At 43.1% G+C, this 19,951-nt stretch overlaps 1 protein-coding gene across 12 annotated transcripts in view; it reads left to right on the top strand.

Moving 5' to 3' along the window:
• Positions 1-18,270, top strand: part of LOC118364049 (myocyte-specific enhancer factor 2D homolog) — a 72,396-nt gene extending 54,126 nt beyond the window's left edge. For 3 of the 12 annotated variants that reach the window (XM_052489575.1, XM_052489577.1, XM_052489576.1), the window contains exons 6-13: positions 2,396-2,452; positions 5,559-5,737; positions 6,409-6,438; positions 7,678-7,789; positions 8,125-8,329; positions 9,240-9,308; positions 11,568-11,618; positions 14,601-18,270. In XM_052489575.1, coding sequence (XP_052345535.1) covers positions 2,396-2,452; positions 5,559-5,737; positions 6,409-6,438; positions 7,678-7,789; positions 8,125-8,329; positions 9,240-9,308; positions 11,568-11,618; positions 14,601-15,024 — 1,127 coding nt within the window. In that variant the 3' untranslated portion in view covers positions 15,025-18,270. Of the gene's footprint in view, positions 1-2,395; positions 2,453-5,558; positions 5,738-6,408; positions 6,439-7,677; positions 7,790-8,124; positions 8,330-9,239; positions 9,313-11,567; positions 11,619-14,600 lie in introns of those variants that run through there. The other 9 variants (XM_052489582.1, XM_052489583.1, XM_052489578.1 and 6 more) reach the window with 8 other exon arrangements.
• The last annotated feature ends 1,681 nt before the right edge of the window (positions 18,271-19,951 follow it).

Raw genomic sequence — 19,951 nt, 5'->3', positions numbered from 1 at the left:
ACTGGAGTATTTGAGATGTACTGTACATGTAGGCAGGGATAAGTATGGCATAAGTTGTGTGTGTGTGTGTGTGTGCGCAAGAGTGTAAATGAAGGCGTGATAGGAGGTTTATACAAAACATTAATACCACCATCCTCAAACGGAAGGTGGAGGAGTGCAAGGCCTCTGACATCCACCAGCTCCGTGATGTCGTCATGGAGGAGTGGAAGAGGACTCCAGTGGCAACCTGTGAAGCTCTGGTGAACTCCATGCCCAAAAGGGTTAAGGCAGTGCTGGAAAATGATGGTGGCCACACAAAATATTGACATTTTGGGCCCAATTTGGACATATATATATATATATATATATATATAACTGAATAAATACGAATGGTAATGGCAATCAATAATCAGTGAACAGCAGCGTAGTGGTAGTAATAGATCTAATCAATAATCATTTTAACAGCAGTGTAGGTGTGAGGGGGGGCAGTAGTTGTTAGCCATTGAACAGTCTTATGGCCAGGGGATATAAGCCTTGGTAATTTTTCAAGCCTTTCTCAAACAGCTCCTAGCATGTACGTCCTGGATGGCTGGGAGCTCACCCCCAATGATGAACGTGGCTGTCTGCACCGTCCTCTGTAGGGCCTTCCTGACGAGGGTGATGCAGTTGCCATACCAGACAGTGATACAACCAGTCAGGATGCTCTAGATGGTGTAGCAGTAAAAGTTCCTAAGGATCTGCCAACTCGTTTCAGCCTTTGAGGGAGAAGCGACACTGCCGTGCTGTCTTCACAACTGTGCTGGTGTGAGAGGACCATGTTAACTCCTCAGTGATGTGGACCCCGATGAACTTGAAGGTCTTGACCCTCTCCACTGCGGCCTCGTCGATGTGGATTGGGGTGTGCACCTGCTCCGGTTTCCTGTAGTCCACAATCAGCTCCTTGGTCTTGCTGATGTTGAGGGAGAGGTTGTTGTCTTGGCGCCACACGGCCAGGTCTCTGACTTTCTCCATGTAGGCTTTCTCATCGCCGTTCGTGATCAGGCCTACCATCGTCGTGTCATCAGCAAACTTGATGATGGAGTTAGTTGTGCGTGGCCGCACAGTCATGGGTGAACAGGGAATACAAGAAGGGGCTAAGCATACACCCCTGGAGGTACCCCAGGATTAGCGTGGCTTAGCTTCTTATGGGCAGGTGGGACGGTAGTGTCCCACCTGGCCAACATTCGGTGAAATTGCAGAGCACAAATTCCAAATTACAGAAATATATATATATTTCACATTCATGAAAATACAAGTATTATACATCAAAATAAAGCTTAACTTCTTGTTAATCCAGCCGCTGTGTCAGATTCCAAAAAAGCTTTACGGCGAAAGCCCACCATGCGATTATCTGAGGACAGCGCCCTGCGTAAAAAACAAGAAAAACATTTATCAACCAGGCAGATGCGACACAAAAGTCAGAAATAGTGATATAATAAATGCCTTACCTTTTGAAGATTTTCTTCTGTTGGCAGTTCAAAAAAGCCCCAGTTACATCACAAATTGTCCTTTTGTTCGATAAAGTCCTTCTTTATATCCATAAAAACTTAATTCAATAATCCACGGGTTTCCCTCCTTCAAAATGCATACAAAATTAATCCCAAACATTACCAATAAACTTATCCAAACAAGTCAAACAATGTTTATAATCAAACCTCAGGTACCCTAATACGTAAATAAACGATAAAATTTAAAACGGAGAATAGTATGTTCATTACCGGAGATGAATAACAAATAATATGCTTTCACCCACGCGCATGGAAACACTACAGCCAAAATGAGAGCCACTTAGAAAAACTACAACTTCTACCTCATTGTTTTCCAAAAACCAGCCTGAAACTCTTTCTAAAGACTGACATCTAGTGGAAGTCCTAGGAACTGCAATCTGGGAGGACTCTCATCATAATAAACAATGAAAGCCATTGGAAACAGTGGAAGGCTGAACATATTTTTTTTTTGGATTGTTTGTCCTCTGGGTTTTGCCTACCATATCAGTTCTGTTATACTCACAGATATCTTTTTAGCAGTTTTACAAACTTTTTCTATCCAAATCTACCAATTATATGCTTATCCAAGCTTCTGGGCCTGAGTAACAGGCAGTTTACTTTGGGCACGCTTTTCATCCGGACGTGAAAATACTGCCCCCTACCCAAGAGAGGTCATAGGTGCTATTGTTGCCTACTTTTACCACCTGGAGTTTACCCGTCAGGAAGTCCAGGATCTAGGGAGGTGTTCAGTCCCAGGTTCCTGAGCTTGGTGACGAGCTTGGTGAACAGCATCAATGATATGGACTCAGCATTATTCCTGTTCATGTTTTCTTGTATGTGCAACTTGTCCTTTTCAACATGGCCGCTGTCTTCTGTTCTTCCCTCCATAGGTGCTCTATTAGGAGGTGAACTGAACAACTCCAACGGAGGATGCCCGAGCCCTGTTCGTAAGTGACGTCTACTTCTGCTAAAATACCTAGTTGAGTCGTTTTTACCTAGCAAATAAGATGATACCGTATACACAGTGAACTGCGTCTCTCTGTTGTAGCTGTGACAATAGATTATTAGCTTGTTAGTTTTTACCCTTCATGGATTTCCTTGACGTGATGAGAGTTGTGGGTTATAGTAAAGCATAAAAGGTGTATGGATTACACTTTGGGACAGACTCCACTGTTTGATGGAAGAGAAAAAGATGTCACGTTAGCTGGTCGATTGCAACCTCCACAAACACTGACACTCATGTACTCAAACGCACACACACACACACACACACACACACACACACACACACACACACACACACACACACACACACACACACACACACACACACACACACACACACCTGTTGGCCAGCGACAGCTGAGGGTCACAGGAAAGCCGCTTGTAAATAGCCCAGGGGGTTGATGGGAAAGAGAATGAGAGAGAATGAAAGACTGAGGAAACAAGGGAGAAAGAGAGGTGTAGAGAGAGACCTGAATGACATGAACACTCTGACCTAGCATCTTCACCGTCTCCTCACCCCCCCTTCTTCTGTCTCCCCTGACCCCGCTTTCTCCCTCCCTCTCTCTGTCCTTCTCTCCCTCTATCGCAGCTGTTCCCCCATGTCCCCCCTTTACACACACACACACACACACACACACACACACACACACACACACACACACACACACACACACACACACACACACACACACACACACACACACACACACACACACACACACACACACACACACACACACACACACACACACACTCCAATCCCCTGTGGTTCAAACTGCAGAGCCATCTCCTCAGAGGTGACTTTGACACCGGCCAGAGCCTCACTTCTAATCTAATTGCTCAAGGCATGCAGTCATCGGTAGATTACAATATTATCAGATATTGTACTACAACATCTTCCCCAAAAATGAATGGCTGTATTATTGTGTAGAGCAGAATATGTTTTTCTATTTGTGACTAAGGCACTAAGCAACAAATCTTAACCTAGATTTTGTGAGCATAGGTTCGGCTTTCACATTGATATCAATGAAAGACTCGTACGACAATTAGTTACACAATCCTATCTCAAGTTTCAGAATCAGACCCAAGTCACAAAGTCATGGAACAGGGACCACAGTAGTCACGATGCCTTTCTCTCTCTAAACTGGGGTTGTCTCAGTAACCCTCCAGTGCAGTAAACAGTGCGGTGGTCCCAAGACGCAGCTCAAGTGACTCACCCTGCTAGCCCGCTGACTCTCTCTCTCTTCCCCCTCCTCCCTCCAAATCCTCCTCCCCCTCGCTCTGTCGTTCTCAGCTGTTGAACACAGACCCAGGCTCTGGGCTCAGGGAATGTCACCATTGACGTCACCCGACATTCCTGAGATTCCCACGCCCGGCACTGGGTAATAGGAGTAGAGCCTGGGAGAGCGAGTACACACACACACTCACAGGTATACACTAAAACGCATATGTTGATGCATGCATACATACAACACATAAACACATACATGAACATGTACATACACAAACACATGCATGGATAAGCATTCACACAGGCACATAATAAGTGTGAATTGTTACACACTAAAGCCCTGTTGTTCAAAGAGCCCAGGGCCTGGGGCCAACATCTGACTAACACATGTTCTTTCTCCTCCTTCATCTCCCTCTGTTGCTGGGGTAGATGAGTGAGCATCCAGTTTCTTAGAGGAAGGACTGAGCGAGTGTCTGTCTGCTAGGTCAGGTACAACTCAAAAATCCACCATCGCCCTGTTCCACTTTTTGCCTCGGCTGTGGCTCACACTCGTGAATTCACATATTCCCATCCCAAAACACCTCAGTATAAAGTAACCTTCACTGGCTGCCCAGAGTCCTCTATCCAGTTATGAATGGCGCGAGCAAAATTATGGTAACTGTTACGCATTTGTATGTTTGATGGAAGTAGTGTGTTATTGATACTGCTCCCACAAATGAGTCTGGAACAAACATCATTCGCTCCTTGCCACTCGTGTGCATGTGTGTGTGTGTGTGTGTGTGTGTGTGTGTGTGTGTGTGCGTGTGTGCGTGCGCGTGTGCATGTGTGCGTGCGCGTGTGCATGTGCGCATGTGCGCGTGTGTGTGTGTGTGTGTGTGTGTGTGTGTGTGTGTGTGTGTGTGTGTGTGTGTCTGAACTGAAGTATGTGTGACTGAGATGAAACGGTGTCACATGCTGGTAGCATCTGGGACACGTCATGGAGCAACTTTTATCTGCTATCGCAGAACCCTGCCCAGCTCTAGGGAGTGTGTGTGTGTGCGCGTGTGTAGTTGTGCATCTGACTGTGTGCCTGCCCACAGTATGTGTGCATGTCTCTTTGTATATATCTCTCTCTCTCTGTTTCTCTCTCTCGGTCTGTGTGTGTCTACTGTCTGTGTTTGCCTGGTTGTGTTCCTGACAGTGCTGGGAAAGTCCCCCGCTCCCCTATCCACACAGTGAGCCTGTCTTTCTTTGAGTCAACGGCTCCTTTTAACCAAGTAAGGGGAAACCAGGCTGAGGGTCTGTCCCATGGCAAGAAGGAATGCTGTTGTCTGAGTAGCTTGATGCTGTCCCAGATTAACACTGCTCACCATTGAGCCGTTCGATGGCTCTTCATAATGAGTGAAACCAAAACGAAGCGTACGCTGTTTGAATTGTGAACTAATTCAAATATTAGAGTTTTTTTATTTTGTATTGTGTCTTATGAGACAACCCATTAGGAGGTTGGAATGTCTTGAGTAATAACAAAAGGTTGTTTCTCTTAGGGATGTGTCACATGGCATAACCTGAAGGGGACTGTCTGAATGTTGACATAGGGATGCCGTAGGGTTGACATAGGAATGACATTGCTCCTGTAGTGAAAAGCTATGAGGTTTTGTCAGTAGTGTTATAGTGTAATGCGTGAAAGGGTCAAACGAGTAATGTTTACAGGTTCATACTAATATTCACAGCGTTACAGTTGTCCTACAGTAAGTGATAGGCATACACACACCACACAAACACTCCTTCCATTCCTTAACACCATATTAATATCTCCTCTCCGTCTCCCTCTCAACCAGCGAACGGCTACATCAGTGCCAGGGCCTCCCCCGGCCTCCTCTCCGTCTCCAACGGCAACAGCCTGGGGAAAGTAGTCCTGGCCAAGTCTCCACCTCCGCCCAGCCCTCAGATGGTGAACAGCCGCAAGCCTGATCTCCGGGTCATCACCTCCCAGAGCGGCAAGAGCCTGATGCAGCTGGTGAGCCACAGAGAGATTCACTACGGGAGCTCTACTGGCCCAAACTGAGTGTTGTTTTCTCACATTGATAAATGCTTCATTGGTGTCCCGCCAGTCACAAAACAATGGGCTGCTGAATCTTTATGAATCTCTATTCCTTCTGAGATAAACATTTAATACCAAAATGAAGCGTATGCTGTTTGATTTGTAAACGGTTGAAATAGAGGTATTTATTTATTATTGTGTCTTGTAACTCAACACATTTTAGGAGGTTGGGATGTCTACAGTAATAAAGTTTTGTTTCTCAGAGTGGTGTCACTCGGAAGCTCACATTTTTCTACAAAACAGATGCTGAGTCATTACTCGTTTATAAAGCAATTGAACAATTAATAGGACAGCAATTATAATAAGATTAATTCAAAGGTTGATTTTGGCACACACTGAGTGCGGCTTTAGACTGTGCTAAAGAAGGATTGACTTCAAAATGCATCCATGCATCTCATCATTGCCGTTCTGAATTTGATATTTTCGTGAGTGTGTGATGAAATATCCCCCCAGAAGCTGATCTGAGTTCAGTTTTGCATTTCCCCTTAATGAGCCCAATGGTTAAGATTAGGAATGGGGGCTGATCCTAGATCAGCAGGTTAGTACAGAGCCGTAACCCGTATTCTCTGTCCTACTGCCCCCTGCAGACCGATGAGGAGCTGGAGTTGGTGAGTGAGGTGAATAGAAACTCCTAGACTTGACTGTGGTTGCTGTGTCAACACTGTGGTCTCACAGGCATGAGTGTCATACTGGTATACTGTCGTACTGGTATATTAGTAGATAATTAGTATACAGTATTTACAGTGTAGTATCAGTCGAATAAGAGCACAGTACAATGTACAGTACCAGTCAAAAGTTTGGACACCTACTCATTCCATGGTTTTTCTTTATTTTTTACTATTTTCTACATTGTAGAATAATAATGAAGGCATCAAAACTATAAAATAGCACATGGAATCATGTAGTTACCAAAAAAGTGTTAAACAAATCAAAATATATTTATATATAAATATAATATAACAAGGTACACCTGTTAATTCTAATGCATTCCAGGTAACTACATTATAAAGCTGGTTGAGAGAATGCCAAGAGTGTGCAAAGCTGTCATCAAGGCAAAGGGCTGCTTTGAATAATCTCAAATATATTTGGATTTGTTTAAAACTTTTTTGCTCACTACATACTTCCATATGTGTTATTTAATAGTTCTGATGTATTCACTATTATTTTACAATGTAGAAAGTAGTAAAAAATAAACCCTTGAATGAGTAGGTATGTCCAAACTTTTGACTGGTATTGTATGTTATAGAATAGTGTGTATGCATACTATGTGTGGTAAATCCAAAATGGAGGTAAAGCTCTCTGTGAATGCATTGTATTTTGGCATGTGCATGGGTCAACTCCATGTGTGTGTAATCCATGTTGGGATGGACAGAAGGTCATTGTGTATAGGCTACAGTACTCTCTGGAGTGTGTGTATCCATTGACTAGGACAAACTGTTTACAAGGTGATACCAATGGCACAATGACCTCCACCCCGGGAGAGTCTGAGCCCTGACTCACACACTTATCACCACGCACCAACACACACACAATCACTTTGACGCTCACTCTGGTTGTTCTGCCCGATGCATGCCTCTCAAGCAATTCGCATGATTCTCCATTTGAGTGGAACACTTCCGAACACCTCCACCAACTGTTCGTTCACGTGGCCGTGAATATTGGTGTTTCCGTGTCATAGAGAAGTCCGTACAGGCCATGATCCATACAGGCCAGGATGTCCCCACCATCGTTTCTATTTGATACTGTTTAGCGAATGTCATGGTACTGCGTGGGCACAAACCTTCTGGTTTAAAATAAGTCTTTACTTCCTGTGTCCTGATGTTCAAGCGTCTTTCCTGTGTCCTCTGTCTTCCCAGAATGCTCAGAGGTTAGGCGGTTCACAAGGGAACCTGTCCACGCCAGTGATTTCCGTGGCGACGCCCAGTCTCCTAGCCCCCTTCTCCGCCATGCAGACGGCCTACAACACTGGTGAGTAAAAGAAGAAAAGGGTACTCGCTGCTCACGGGCGAAGCTTGCAGAATATTGGAATTGGAAACACACTGTATGTCTGTAGTATGTCTTAAAGCAAGTGTATTAGGGCCAGTGGATGACAGAAACACAAGGGTGAATACTTTTGATTAGTTTCTTCAGTTATTCTCTTTTTGTCAGTCTGCTCTGTAATTACCCAAATTGGCAAAGGCAGAAAATAACACAATTTACCACTGTAAGTGAATCGTGTGCATATTCACTTCGATCAATGTGTGAGTATTTCTCCTTCTCTCTCCCTCCCTCTCTTCCCCTCCCTCCCCCTCCCTCCATCTCAGAGTACCAGCTGACAAGTGCAGATCTCACAGCGCTCCAGACATTCACACCATCAGGGTTGCTGCCTAGCAACATGTCCACCTGGCAACAGCAACCAGCAGTATCCCAGCAGCAGCAACAACAACAGCAGCAGCAGCAACAACAACAGCAGCAGCAGCAACAACAACAACAACAACAGATCAGCTTGGCGTCACTCAGTAATTTGGTGTAAGTACACTTCCCCGGTCACCCTATTGTATAAGTGTAGCTAGCTGCATCCTAAACCAGTGGCATTCAAAGTTGGGGTCGCGACCCCTAGTGTGTCTAGATTATTGTATGGAACAATGTACAAAAACAATTATTAAGTAAATGTTTTTATTGGTTTCTTTTAATTTTAATAAGAGCAGAAAATGCAATTCATTGACGGTTGTGTCATTCAATTTTAACATTGTGTCGTTAGATTTGGGTTGGGATGGGAGAAGATCATGGGGGGAAAAATGGGGTCACCAGAAATTAAAGCTGAAAAAATTGAGTCCCCTCTGAAAAAGTTTGAATACCCCTGCCCTAAACCGATATCTGCGTTGCTCTCAATTCATGAGTTTTAGTTCAAGGGAATTAACCCAAAACTTTCCCCATACTATGTGACCAATCATTGAGCAGTAACTTCTCTCCCATGCCATACAGACTATCCCTCTGTACTTACCTGTTCTTTAGCCCATAGACCCGTAAACACACTTGCACTTACTGTCTGCACACAATTCCATCAGCAAGTCTGAGTTACTAAAGCCGTGCATCATTGGCATTTGACATGAAATTAAGCATTTTTCCTCGAGAGAAGCAAAGCATGGTTGCTAGCTACAATAAACTGCGACCCAAACTGAACACCTCAGACCGTCACTGGTATCCACTTGCTATAGTATAGTATGCATCAGAGGAGGCTGGTGGGAGGAGCTATAGGAGGACAGGCTCATTGTAATGGCTGGAATGACCACCTGCTGTAGGCTAATGCTAGCTAGTGATCCTCATTAGCTCTCAGCTTTGTCTCGTTATTAGCATTGTTAGCGCTAAATTGTGGCGGCTCGGCTAGCCGCGGGGTAGCTGTATGTAACCGCCTGTTTGTTCTCCCCCTTGTCCACAGCATGTGGGGCGCAGAGAAACAGAACGGGGAGATGGCTAACTGCATTTCCAATTTCGCTGCTAACCTGAGGTGAAGGAATTAGCATCTAGCGCTACATGTGTGGTTATCATCATGCATTTACTGTTTGTCGTATCAAATTAAGTTTGTGCGGCTCTCAGGTTGGGTTAAATTCATAAGAACATAATGAAGGTATAGCAGTTTAGATTTCATGTACACTTACACTGTAAAACATTATTTATATATTATTATTTTCCCCCCTATTTCATGACATCCAATTGGTAGTTAGTCTTGTCCTATCGCTGCAACTCCCGTACGGACTCGGAAGAGGCGAATGTCGAGAACCGTGCATCCTCTGAAACACAAGTGTGCTTCTTGACACACTGCTCGATAAACCCGGATGCCAGTCGCACCAATGTGTCGCGGGAAACACCATACACCTGGTGACCGTGTCAGCGTGCATGAGCCCGGCCCGCCACAGGAGTCGCTAGAGTGCGATGTGACAAGGACATCCCGGCCGGCCAAACCCACCCCTAACCTGGAGGACACTGGGCCAATTGTACGCTGCTTCATGGGTCTCCCGGTCGCGGCCGGCTGCGACACAGCCATGTATTGAACCCGGATCTGCGTCTTTCCTCTTTCTTTTATATCTTGTTTCTGAGGCTTGTTTCTGAGTGTTGGAACCAAAGAGAGAAATATGGCAGCCGCCCAACGCTGTGTGCGTCAGTCTCACAGGACCGCATTGACACACACCAAGAATGAGTAGTGTAGTCCTCCTTTTTTGTCTTGAAGCACAGGTCTATTAATCTCTCTCACCTGGATGGCCTGATAGTAAGACCAATAGTTAGATTTCACTCATCCGTACTTCATATGATCAGTGAAACTGCTGCTTCAAAGTAAGGCACTTGATCAAACCGTTCTCATTTTGCCCTGAAGAGCACGTTCCACCCACGATTTGTTCTCTCACACAAGCGTTTGATTACATAGGCTATACGTACAGTCCCACTGTTTTTGTTATTTATTCCCTTGCACAGTAGCTGCAGTGAGCAGACACTTCCAATCAAAGGTGATTGACGGTTTTTCACTGCAAACCTTGCGTTCCCTGTCAGCCCTGGTTACTCGCCGTGGGAAGTGAGGGGGGAAATGATTTCTGCCAGTTTTTTTTTCTCCACTTCCTTCTCTTGCACTGAGTGGCCAATCATTCCAGAGCCTCCTGTAAAGACTCACTGCAACTAGCGTGCACCTGTTGACTAGCACACCAATCTAAATGTTAATGCTGTGTCAAGGGCGTCCCGCTGGCCTTCCCACGGTGACTTGTTTATTGAATGGCTGCCTTCAGCCTTGCAGGATGTGTTGGTCTCTGTGTTTGAGGAACCCAGCTGATGCATTCAGGAGAGAAAGGGTCTGAGTTGAGGAGGTTTAAGGGGTTTTGGAGAAATGCTTCCTGTTTAGGGAACATGTCCTTAATGCAAGGACAGACAGACATGTCCTTTTGCATTGGCGAAATGGTACACACACACACACACACACACACACACACACACACACACACACACACACACACACACACACACACACACACACACACACACACACACACACACACACACACACACACACACATACACACACAACTCGCTACCTCAGTATGTTGCTATCTGTCTATCACTTAACTCGCTCTCTGTCTGTCTCTTCCTTTCAATATCGCTTTCTGTCTGTCTGTCTGTCTGTCTGTCTGTCTGTCTGTCTGTCTGTCTGTCTGTCTGTCTGTCTGTCTGTCTGTCTGTCTGTCTGTCTGTCTCTGTCTCTGTCTCTGTCTCTGTCTCTGTCTCTGTCTCTGTCTCTACCTTACGCATGTTTTACAATGTACACAGAAATGAATAGTTGTTTGTGTACACACTGCTGATTTGTGTGCTGTGCACATAATATCCTATTTAGTTCAGAGAAAGCTCCTTTCTCCTCAAGGAATAGTTGTTTGTTTGCACAGGCAACAGGATAGGGAATAATTGTGTCAACACATCCACTCCAGCTTGATTACCCTACATTGCAGCAAAGGGAAAAATAATAGAATCGATAAAATAACATTTATTTAGGGACTACATTGATGTCTTGGTCAATAAATTCAAAATGATGAGTCTATAATTACATTTTATTTAGAACATGAATACCCAATGTTTGAATGTAGAGTGATTTAGTCATGTTTATAATAAGTATTTTCTAACTCTGCCAAGTTGTTGGGCTGTCTGTTATGTACATTAATGGAGAGCAGGTTTCTGAATCACCCTCCCTGTGTTAGTTTCTCAAACTTTCTTGTTTACCCTCCCTTTACAGCATGGCCTCTCAATCAAACTTGCTATTTGGCAGGGAAGAGGGTCTCTGCTGGTACTGTATATCTCCTCAGTCAGAGGAGACTGGTGGGATGAGCTATAGGAGGATGGGTCATTGTAATGGGTGGAATGGAATAAATGGAACAGAGCTTAACATGTGGTTTCCAAATGTTTGACATGTTTGATACTGTTCCATTCATTCCATTCCAGCCATTACAATGAGCCCATCTTCCCATAGCTCCTCCCACCAGCCTCTTCTATCTTCAGTGTATAACTAGCCACACAGCATGGCACTGTTTCCCAAACCTGGTCTTTGAGGACTCCCATGCATGCTGGTTTTCATTTAAAACCAGATCCAATAACTATTCAACAGAAGCTACTGGTAATAATCATCCATGCAACTCACTATCAACTCAGTTTAAGCTAATTTATTGAGAGATTGGTTTAATGTGAAAACTGTGCACACAATGGTCCTTCTGGACCAGGTTTTGGGAAATGGCGCTATACTGTACTGTACTGTAACCGTGTGCTTCTGACTGCGCCAGCTGTGTTAGCGCTCTGAGCGAGCCTTCATCACTGTCACCAGCCTGCTGACTCTAACCGTATTATTCTCCATAGCAACAGGACCCTTGTGACACTATAATCCATCAACCTGTACAAGTCCATAATGCCGGGCTTACACTTGATAAAGTGGTACATAGAGGCAGAGTAACACAGTCAAGGGTTTAGGGAGTGAGTGCACATGAGCGAGAGCATGTGTGTGTGTTGTAGGGTACAGAATCACATTCTTGCATCTTTTATTGTGCAATCGTGAATATATAAAATAATATGAATGGGTCATTGTGCCCTATAAGTACACTAGCTTAAAGGCCCAGTGCAGTCAAAAACATGATTTACCTGTGTGTTATGTACAGTGAGCAAAAAAAGTATTTGAACAGTGATTTATTTTGTTTGTTGTTTTGGCTCTTTACTCCAGCACTTTGGATTTGAAATGATACAGTGACAAAATGCAGACTGTCAGCTTTAATTTGAGGGCATTTTCATCCATATCTGGTGAACCGTTTAGAGATGACAGCACTTTTTGTACATAGTCCTACCATTTTATGGGACCAAAAGTATTGGGACAAATTCACTTATGTGTATTAAAGAAGTCAAAAGTTTAGTATTTGGTCCCATATTCCGAGCACGCAATGATTACATCACTGTTGTTGTTGTTTCACCTTATTTTGTGACCAATCATTTTGGAGTCACTTTTAGTGTAAATAAGAATAGAATATGTTTCTAAACACTTCTACATTAATGGGGATGCTACCATAATTCTGGTTCATTTTGAATGAATCGTGAATGATGATCACTGAGAACGTTACAGACACAGAAATATCATACCCCGCGAAAAATGCTAACCTCCCCTGTTATTCTAATGGTGAGAGGTTTGCATGTCTTGGGGATATGCTATTTGTAACTTTCTCACTCATCATTATTCACGATTCATTCAGGACTATCTGTAATCATGGTAGCATTCACATGAATGTAGGAATGTTTAGAAATACATTCTATTCTTATTTGTGCCAATATTTTTGGTCCCCTAAAATGGGGGGACAAAAAGTGCTGTAATTTCTAAACGGTTCACCTGATATGGATGAAAATACGCTGAAATCAAAGCTTGACAGTTTAACCTCATAGTATCATTTCAAGTCCAAAGTGCTGGAGTACAGAGCCAAAACAACACAACATGAGTCACTGTCCCGATAGTTTTGGAGCTCACCGTATATTCCCACACTGAGGATGGAATAATACTGTGAAAAGGCCCTTTTAGTGTAAGAGCTGTTTGAAAATACTTTTGGGAAAAAATGGCTGCTTGTTTTTGTGGGATGGAGTTTTTGCCTGCCTGGTGAATATCTTTTTTATTGGTCTATTCGCTAATTTACCGCCTGGTGACGTCCAAACCTCTCTGCCAATAACAGCTAGTTTTCAGTTTTCCACTCCACACTCATGAGAAATTGCTCTTTGCAAAAAAGCTATTTTTGTTTATTTTTTGACTATTTTAATTGAAAACAATCACAGTAACATATTTAATTGTTAGCCAGAAATGACTTGATAATGAGATGAAAACTGCTGCGTTGGACCTTTTTGAAGGGTGATCTGATTTAAGGGTGAAGTGATTCAAGTGAGTTGGCTTTTCCAATCGAGGGGAGTGGTGTGGGAGAGAGGGGGAGGGTGCTGGGGAGTGGTGTGGGATAGAGGGGGAGGGTGCTGGGGAGTGGTGTGGGACAGAGGGGGAGGGTGCTGAGTGCTGTGTGAATTTACAGATGGGACTTGTTGGCGGGGTGTGAAGTTGGAGATGTCTGGGTACAATTGCATGAGTTACTAAATGCTAAATATAAGTGACTGTGGACACATGGCACAAGGCATGGGAGTGGTCTTTCGGAATCCAGAGTCCGTCTGCATGGCTTGTGGACCGTGCACTTCCGTGTGGCCTTTTCATCCAGTCTGTTTGCACCTCTGTTCGTGTGTCTAACCTCAGTCCATCAACCTATAGTCACTTTTAAAAGCTACGTCATGACAGAGTGTTCTCTAAAACATTTAGCAGTGAAACTTTACCTGTCGTTAGCAATTAGCCAAAACAGCCCAGGGTGTGAATGAAGAGTAGGGTGGAACACAGAGCATGGCACATAGAATTGAAGACCTACGCGGTTCATAGAAGGGACACTTATCTACCACTCCCATAAACAATTACATTCTTTCTCTCTCCAAGGTTCTGTTTGTTTTTCCGCTACTCAATTTGCTGACACATCTGTCATCTAGGATTCCCCCCCCCCCCCTCCACCTATTGTGTGGAGGTGTTGACTCTATGTTCCATCAGCGCTTACTACACTGTGTGCTGGTTAGCAGGTCCCTCTCTGGAATCCTGTATTTAAAGTGATGTTCGTGGTAATGTTGATATGTGTGTTTGTAAGTAGTGTTGCAGTTACTCTGGCTGACCAGCAGATGTCAGCACACGTCTCACCATTTCTCTCTCTTTTCTCGGTCCCTCCAGGCCGGTGGGCCACTTACCTCAGGGCACCATGCTGACGATTAACACCAACCCCAACATCAGCATCAAGTCGGAGCCCGTGTCGCCCAACCGCGACCGCAGCACCCCATGCTCAACAGCTGGGGGTGGCGGAGGAGGGGGCCTAGTGACCATCACAGGGGCCCCTATGTCAGACCAGTACCCAGGGGCCTTGCGCCTGGAGCCATCCACCCTGCAGGGCCGCTCACCCGTCGGCAGCCTGAGCAGCAACGGCAGCTCCTACGAGGGTGACCGGGACAATGGGGCCCAGGGGCAGGCTCAGGACTTCCACCACCAGGGAGGGGCCTCCTCGGCCATGGGGCTCCTGAGGCCCTCGTCCACTCAGGAGCAGCAGGAGCAGGAGGGGGCCAACGTGAAAAGAATGAGACTGGACACCTGGGTCACATAGATGTGTAGAACAAGAGAGTGAAGGGGAGAGATGCCCCATCCCACACCCTTTTACCGTATGTACAGTAAATGCTGACCTCACACCCATGCCTCCACAACACACAAACACACACACATGCACCGGACACGCCCATTTGCGCATGCTCTTATACTCTTGCACACACTCTTTCTCTCACAAATGTATGCGTTGACACACAAGCTGCATACTGTTTTACACTATATTGTACTACACACACACACACACACACACACACACACACACACACACACACACACACACACACACACACACACACACACACACACACACACACACACACACACACTCACACACTCAACAAACACAAACACCCTCTATAGGGGCAGAGTTACCGAACCAGGGATTACATGTCAACATAGTGTGTTGGACAAGATTAGGATTGGAATGAATGAGTTCTCTTTTGATCAAGCAGGCTCGGTCTCCTTTTCGTTTTGAAGGGACAGAGAGCAGCTACAAAACTGACTGACTATTGACTGACTAATGACATTGCTGGGTTTTCTCTTCACCCTCTACATCACATAATACACACCTGGTATCCTCCTGTCTTTTATCCACAGTAGGTCTCTAGTCCAGCTGCACTGCTCTGTTGAGAAACAGTAGAACAACCAAAATGAATCCACTTCTTTGTATCTGCCCAGTGGCACTGTTATATCCAGCTTTTGGTGTTTTTGTAAAGAGTATGAGATTTGTGAATGAGATTTAAACTGTTTTTAAAATATATTGCGTCCTCTCTCTGTCTGACTGTTGTCCATCAACCATCTTTAAATTTCTATTACCATTTCTGTTTTAGATTTGAGAACCCAAAATTCACTGAGTCAATCTGATTAGCTATCCATTTTATAAGACAGGATTTACTCTTCTAAAGTGGACGATCGTTGTTTTGTTTAGTTTTAGCCAGGTATTTAATCTGAAACATCGATACCTTATCTAGGTCAAATACTGTTTTATCAGGGAAGGGCTGCACTAGCTCTATGACACATGCTACAGATACCTACCGATCAACTTCAGATGCTGCGTGTGTTTCCTGTTCTGTGATATTTATTTCAAATGCTCTTTTTGTGTTTGTTTTTTGTTTTTTTACTACCTTCTTGACTTTTCGATTTTCACCACGCTCAAATCCATCCACACTCACACAAACATATTTTTGTTAAACAATGCCTGTGTTTCAGAAGGCTCTGAATAGGAGATGTAAACTGGGAGAAAAAGTGAAGAACTGTGTATATAAACAATTTGTTCTGTTTCCTTCTGTATGGCTTTTGTATAGCAGGGACATTGTTTTTTGAGGGTAAACATATAGAGCATATAAATATATATTTAAACAGCAGCGATAGCAGATTTTGAGAGTAAGTGATGAACTGCATACGATGCAGAGAAAATGATAGATGACAGGGATTGTATATAGAAATATATGTTCACATATGTTCAGCAGGATATCCCTAAAAGCTAATGTGTTGAATCTCAGTGGGTCTTTCTATTTATGTGTGTACATAAGTGTACTAGGTTGCAAAGCCAGGTGAGGGTGCTAGAGGGACAGAAAAGGAAGTAGCAGTGGATTGGACTGTTTGAGTGTGCAGTGGTTAGTACTCTGATGGAGCGCACTTTAACCCCTTCCTCCCCCCAAGCCCCCAAAATGCCCCCTCTCTTTAAAAGCCAGGTGTCCTCCAGAAAGGGACAGTCATGTCTGCATGTCCTCAGGCACGTCAAACTCATTCAACACACACAAACACATTTTCACACATTAGCCAGACAAGTATCCCCTGTGCTTTCTGTTAGAGGAGAGTTCCCTGGCCACATGAATTAATTACAGCATTTCACTCATTGAACCGTAGTGTAAACTCGACCGCTCCCTACCAGTGACTTAAGACAAGTCCATCTCACGCTCATTTGACCCCTGCCACTATCAAATTTCTGCCAAAACGCCTCATTGCTCCACACACTCAAACACCATACTCGCATATACTCTGCACTCCGTCCAGAACATGTTCAAATGACCTCCCATTGGCTCTTTATCGTTTTATATCGTTGTAGTTGTTGCCGTAGGGATTGTGCAGCCTGACTCGTCAGGAGTCTAGACGATCGTCTAGAGGTGGATGGCAGAGAGAGAGAGTGATCACGCCTGCCGGTATATTCACACACCCTTAGACTGTAAGACTGTTGTGTCCTGAGCTTTGAACAAAACGTTGACCCTGATGTTTTTTTAGTTTTTTTTATAATAATGGTAGCCACGTCTTGAATAGAGCCACATGCCATGAAGCAATGTTTCATACCTAGACTAAATGGTGACTAGCGGAAGCAGGCGATGGGGTTGGTTAGTACTATGGACGCTGGCCAATCGAGGTGTTGTATAAAGCCCTGACATTATCCCAGAACAACACTAAGGGTCACTGTAATCACAAATGAAAAGACAATCGTCATGACAATAGTTAACCTGCGCCCCCATATTCCCCATATATAATGAATGATGTTTAGAGAATCTCACTTTCCAGTGTTAATTTGTGCTGGTGACAGTTCTATTGTCTGTTTTTATTATAATTGTTCTATGATAATTGCTATTATTACTGTTAATATTATCATTATTGTGACCATCGATGGTAATTGTAATGATGATATAGAAAAGGCAATTTTATTTTTTGCGGTTTTGTGTAGGTTAGGAATCTTGTTTTATTTGAATTTTATTTTATTATATATAAATATATTTTTGTTTTGTTTTCATTTTTTGTTTCGTTTTTTCTTCAAAGGGTGTACTAAAATTGCACGATTTATGACGCAAAACAAAACGGCTGTAGTAATATTAGTACATGTGAGATCATGAAAGGTGGTAAAAAAGTTTAATATAATAACCAGTTCAATGCTGCAATTTTTTGTCAAATGTACAAAACTTAGTCTACAGATAGTAAAGTGAGGACAAGACACATTTAATTTATTTCTGACCAGACACAAAGATGTCAATGCATGGGCATAACACAAACAAAGAATGAATCCTATTATAGGAAATGCATATGAAATGTAATATTAATAAGAATATACATCACACAGAAATAAAATAGAAATTGAAGAAAAAAGTACAATTATAGCTAATATATTGTGTTCGGCTAGTCTGCTTTTTGTTGTAAACAAAATGAACTTTTTTGTTGTTTTTGGAGAATGATATACAATTTGTGTATATTTTCATAAATAAAGTATGCACTGATGTTATTACAAATTCTATACTGCTTTTACAAAAAGTGTTTGTTATTGTACCAAAGTATCCATTTGTCCCTTCTTACCCTCCCCTTTTTGCGTATGTTTTCTGGTATTTTATATATTAAATAGACAAGTTGACCTACAAAAAGGTTTGGTTTGTTATTATGATTTACATTAGAATGTGCATTTGTGTTGTTCACCATCAAAACATGATCATTTATCAATACAAACTTGTTTTCTGAAAAAAGTTTTCTGAAACGTGATTTATCAGCTATGTTAGGTAAGTGACAGACAATATGGGACTAATGAGAGAGTAGTTTATTAACTGCCAGAGATCTGTGAAGTGGAATGATGTATTTTCACCATAAGATGTCATCACATGTGCTGGTAATGCTTTGGGCATCATTATCACGTATTCAGATCTACTGAATTATTTTAAACCTAAACCAAATTTGTTCTGGTTTGTCTTAGTTTTATGAAATGGAAATGTTTCTAGAAATAATTTACTATTTCGAGTCACATTTAAAGCATTCCATTTTTCGCAAGCGAAGTGATAAACTTAATTGACTTAAACTGCATGTTATGTGAGACACTATGCCACGGTATTTGAATGACATAACTAAGATTAATACAAATAAAACTAATGTTGATATAAAATTCTTCTGTTTCTAAATCATAACTCATGGGAGGGAAAGAGAAAGTCAAATGGACTTGGAAGGAGAGACTTGGGAGAGTTCTAATGGAGAAATGTTGTATTGAGGCGTCTATTCACTGCATGATAACTTTTCCACTGACATAATCTCTACTTATTTAAAGAAGTGCAAGATTTCAGTTTCTAAATGTATCATTGGACATTTAAATTGCACAGTAAACAAATAGTTAATAAATAAGACCCTGTTTAGTCCCAATTTTCTGAATGAGAGAGAGATGAAGTAACGAGACAAGAGGATTGGAGCGATGTGGTGGGGTTGTAATTTCCCCTCCTCCAGACAGTTGACCATAGTGTCAGCTGGAAGTGGCAGCTGTTCTGTCCTGTGTGGCCCATGAGCACATGTCTCAGACGCACACTTCTGTCTCCAGTGGCAATGGCCAACTAATAATCATGTCTAATCCAGACCACTCAGTCTGTGGCAGTATACCTTGCAGGTTAGCGTTTTTTGTCATGAATCTTATTCTGGAGGCAGCTCTGCAGAGTGTAATACAAAGTAATGCAATCTGATTTGAAACCTAACCTTAACCACACTGCTAACCCTAATGCCTAACCTTAAATCAATACCAAAAATATCATTGTTGTTTTCATTAATTATTACAATTTAGCCAATTTTGACTTTGCAGCTGGCCTAAGGGGAAATCACTCAGTTCTGCCTCCAGGACAAGACTCATGACAATAAACGGCAACCTACTTCTATATCATCCTTTTATCACTATTTACGGAGAGCAAGCTACGTTGTGTGTGTGTGTGTGTGTCACGTGGCCAGCGATGAGCCAGGGTGTGGCTCCACTATTGCAATCAAGGTCATTGGCTGGACGTGTGTGATTATTTCTGTTACCCAGTTGCTGATTGCCAGACATGACCTTATCTCGTCATAAGGGGACCTTTTTCTGTGAGAATGATTCACACATTCTTTGGAGCAGCTGATGTGGTTGTGAGATAGCAGCTGGAGTCAAACCCTGTCAGATGCGGCTCTGTCTAAAGTGCTTTGTC

Source organism: Oncorhynchus keta, chromosome 31, assembly GCF_023373465.1.
Source record: "Oncorhynchus keta strain PuntledgeMale-10-30-2019 chromosome 31, Oket_V2, whole genome shotgun sequence".
Taxonomy (NCBI): domain Eukaryota; kingdom Metazoa; phylum Chordata; class Actinopteri; order Salmoniformes; family Salmonidae; genus Oncorhynchus; species Oncorhynchus keta.
Note: the sequence above shows the minus strand (reverse complement) of the source record. Positions and strands in the feature narration are given on the sequence as shown.